Source organism: Aplysia californica, unplaced genomic scaffold (assembly GCF_000002075.1).
Source record: "Aplysia californica isolate F4 #8 unplaced genomic scaffold, AplCal3.0 scaffold00365, whole genome shotgun sequence".
In the NCBI taxonomy this organism is placed as follows: domain Eukaryota; kingdom Metazoa; phylum Mollusca; class Gastropoda; order Aplysiida; family Aplysiidae; genus Aplysia; species Aplysia californica.
The window spans coordinates 484,668-487,956 of record NW_004797635.1 but is presented as its reverse complement, the minus strand read 5'-3'; the positions used below and the strand labels follow the sequence as shown (position 1 = coordinate 487,956).

General features: G+C 38.1%; 1 protein-coding gene across 1 annotated transcript in view; it reads right to left on the bottom strand.

The window, feature by feature from the left end:
- LOC106012409 overlaps positions 1–1,150 on the bottom strand; it is a 2,112-nt gene extending 962 nt beyond the window's left edge. The window contains exons 1-2 of the mRNA XM_013085326.2: positions 933–1,150; positions 78–200 (exon numbers count right to left, since the gene is read on the bottom strand). Of these exons, the coding sequence (XP_012940780.1) occupies positions 78–200; positions 933–1,127 (318 nt within the window). The 5' untranslated portion in view covers positions 1,128–1,150. The remainder of the gene's footprint in view (positions 1–77; positions 201–932) is intronic.
- Between the last annotated feature and the right edge of the window lie 2,139 nt (positions 1,151–3,289).

Genomic DNA, 3,289 nt, shown 5'->3' with positions numbered 1-3,289 from the left:
CATGCATACACATGCGTGCACGTCCTTGGGAAAATAATCAAGAAAGTAAATATCCTTCCACCAAAGTAAAGGATTACCGGAAAGCAGATTGGTACGCTTGTCGTTGCAAGGCCCACAAACAAACACAGTTGGTTCTGGAACGGGCAGCATTGGTTGGGCTGGAACGGGTTACAAAGGGAGAACACTGGCTGTACGCACACCTGGGAAGTGCGGGCGAAAAAACAATCAGTTCTGAAATTTGATCGGAAATGTAGCACACAAAGATTTTAGTGTATTAGACATCTAGTATTCTTACAAAATTGACCACGCAATCATTTTAGAACTTGAAAGGCCACTTTCGAAAAACAAAATGCAGTATGCAGTCGTCTCCGCCTTACATCCCGCATTTTTCTTGCTCCCTGGATCTTAGACGGAGGCGGGCTTCGACCTTGCCTGCCAAGGCCAACCAGAGCTGGGAGGATATATCCCAGCCGACAGACGAAATTCTCAATAAACAGTCTGTCACTGGGGACTTAAGAGGCGTACTCGGTTCTTTTGCGAGGGGTGGCGAGAATCCTACCGGCTACACCACAGGCGCCGATAGTCAGAGAGTCGTAGAGGTTGGAGAAGAATCCCTACCTTAGAATTACAAAGTTCTATCTGCTCAATACCTAGATTTGAGAAACGTGACGTCAACAATTTTGAGTCTCACAATAATAATGCCAAGCTCTTTCACATGCAATACTTTAAATACCTTTACAATGACTCAGGAAAATCTCACGATTTTGATAGAGCTGATAAAACATTTGGTTTCTGTCCTCATGGTCTTAGTTCTTAGTAGATCTAACCCAAAATGGCCAAAAATATCAGAGTGAACTTTGTAATTCTGAGGTAACGCAATTACACCACTACATGTAGTACATTACACGTATATGACGAAACAAGAAACTTACAGCTTGCTTTTCCACTGGTTTTCCTTGCTTGGCGATAGCTGATACTGATTGGTTTACTATATTCTGAGCAGCGATGAGGGCCTCTGGTTGGTTGCTGTTTCCCAGTGCAGCATTTAATTGGTTGGCCTCTGATGAGAGTGACCAATCCGGTGTTGCCAAAAATAGGAACCACACCAACAGGTCCTTGCACCCCATTGGTGTCTTTGGCAGTCTGGAAACTGGAAACTGGATAATATGATGAACAGCAGGCGAGAAAAATAGAAGACTAGGACAGCATTATAAAGTCGCGACCTCTGTGCTTTCTTGTGTTATCTCCATTTTTTAAAACCTTGAAAATGTGACTTCTTCTTAAGCTCGCTTTTTGTTATGAACTGTTTTCACTTTTATTAAAAATGGAGATAGGACAAAAAAGTACTGAGGTCGCGAAGTTTTTGATGTAGCGTTTATCAACGTTAGTGAATAGCTATACATGTACTTCTTTTGAGTTCACAATTTACTACCTAGATCTAGGAGTTACAAAATTCTATCCGCTCAGTACTTAGTTTTGAGAAGTTTGACGTTAAATATTTTGAGTTTCACAACATGTCAAGCCAGCCTAATTTCGCAAGCAATTTTTTAAAAATAACAGTACCTTGATAACGACTCCGAACAATCCTATTATTAATGATCTCTTGATTTAACACATGGAACATAGAACATTTGGCTTTCCACCCCTTGGTCTTAGTAACTCAACACAGCCAAAAATGTCAGACAGAACTTTGTAATTCTGAGGTAGCGATTTACTCTCACCTCAATCTCTGTGAGTGTGAGAGGAGCTAAGTGAAGGGAGAGGCAATGATAAACCCACTGGAAATCAACTTATAATACATGTACCTGTAATAATAGATTGTATTTATAGAGCGCTCTATCCCATACGAGTAAAATATGCTCTGGGCGCTTTACATCAATCACATGGTCACTGAGCGATTCAAACAAGATAAAATATTTCACAGTAATAAGAAAAACCAGTTCAACTTCATGTTATAGAAGAGCTTTCACAACCATGCATTGATTATGATATACACATAAGGGCAGCAGTAAAAACAAAACATATCAGCACTTGCTAACACACTGTGGCAAAGAATTAAACTAATGAATCTTGGGCTATTTAAACGTATTAAGATTTGTTATTTCTTTAAAATCCTGGGGCAAGGAGTTACAGATTTTTAGAGAAAAAAAAATAAAAAAATTAGAAACCCGTACTAGAAGTAGAAGTATGAATCCTCCGATCGGGGGCAACGATATTTTTTTAAATGAATACATGTATATATTAAAATTTATTATTCTTGTATTATGCTAAATGTTCACTGTTAATTTTTCCCCAATTGATTTTTAAAGTTCCTTTAATTTAACCGATTTCAAAAGCAAACAAATAAATGTGATCGGTTTGTATTGAACTTGTATTCTTGATCATCATGTTTCTGTGACATTCGAGCTGTGAAAGGATGGTTTAATATTCAACTTAAACATCAGCAAACCATTCAACCAGTAAGGAAATAACATTAGACCTGGAATCAAAATTTAAAAAAATAGAAAGGATTATAAGACAATTTTGGGTTGTTTCTTTTTCTAATTAAATCTAAGAAGGAATAAAGGGACAAGAAAAAAAAGAGCAAGGAGGTAAAATGTGAAGAGAAAGAATAAAAGAAACAAAAATGGTGAAATGGTTTAACTCACCTACCAACTCTATATATGGCTATTTAAGAGGCGGGACCTCCAAGTTTCACGTCCATCTCCGAAAAGACCGAGTCAAATGAGAAATTCGTGTAAAGTGGCTTCCACAATACACAACTTCAGACCGAGCTGAGGCTCGAACCCCCGAACCCGCAATCTTACAACTCCGAGTCTGTTAGCCTAACCACTAGGCCGCTGACGTCACCAATTAAAGAAAAGACGAGAGAAAAAATATTTAAAAAGTGAAAAGAAAACATTGACAAATAAAGTTCAAAAAGACGAAAAGACAGCCTGAAAATAATATAAGAAAAATAAAAACAAAAACAGTGGGAAGAAAATTAGAAGAAAAGAGAAACACGCCGAAAACTTTGAAGTCAGGATATGTCGACGAGTACCAATTGGAAAAAAAAGACGCAAGACCCTAAACATTTTTTATTTGTTTGTTTTGGGTTGCGTTAAAAACTCACCTTTTGAACAAAGTAAGAAATTTACGAGTTGTGGTCTCTTCAGATTGTACAGAGAAACTGTGAGCGACGACAAAGTCAGCCCATTTTTACGCCCAATTCAATCGATCAACCGTCACAAAATTCCCAGCTGGCAAAGAAGGTTCGGCCTCTTACTGTGAGGAGAGGGAAATGTATTTG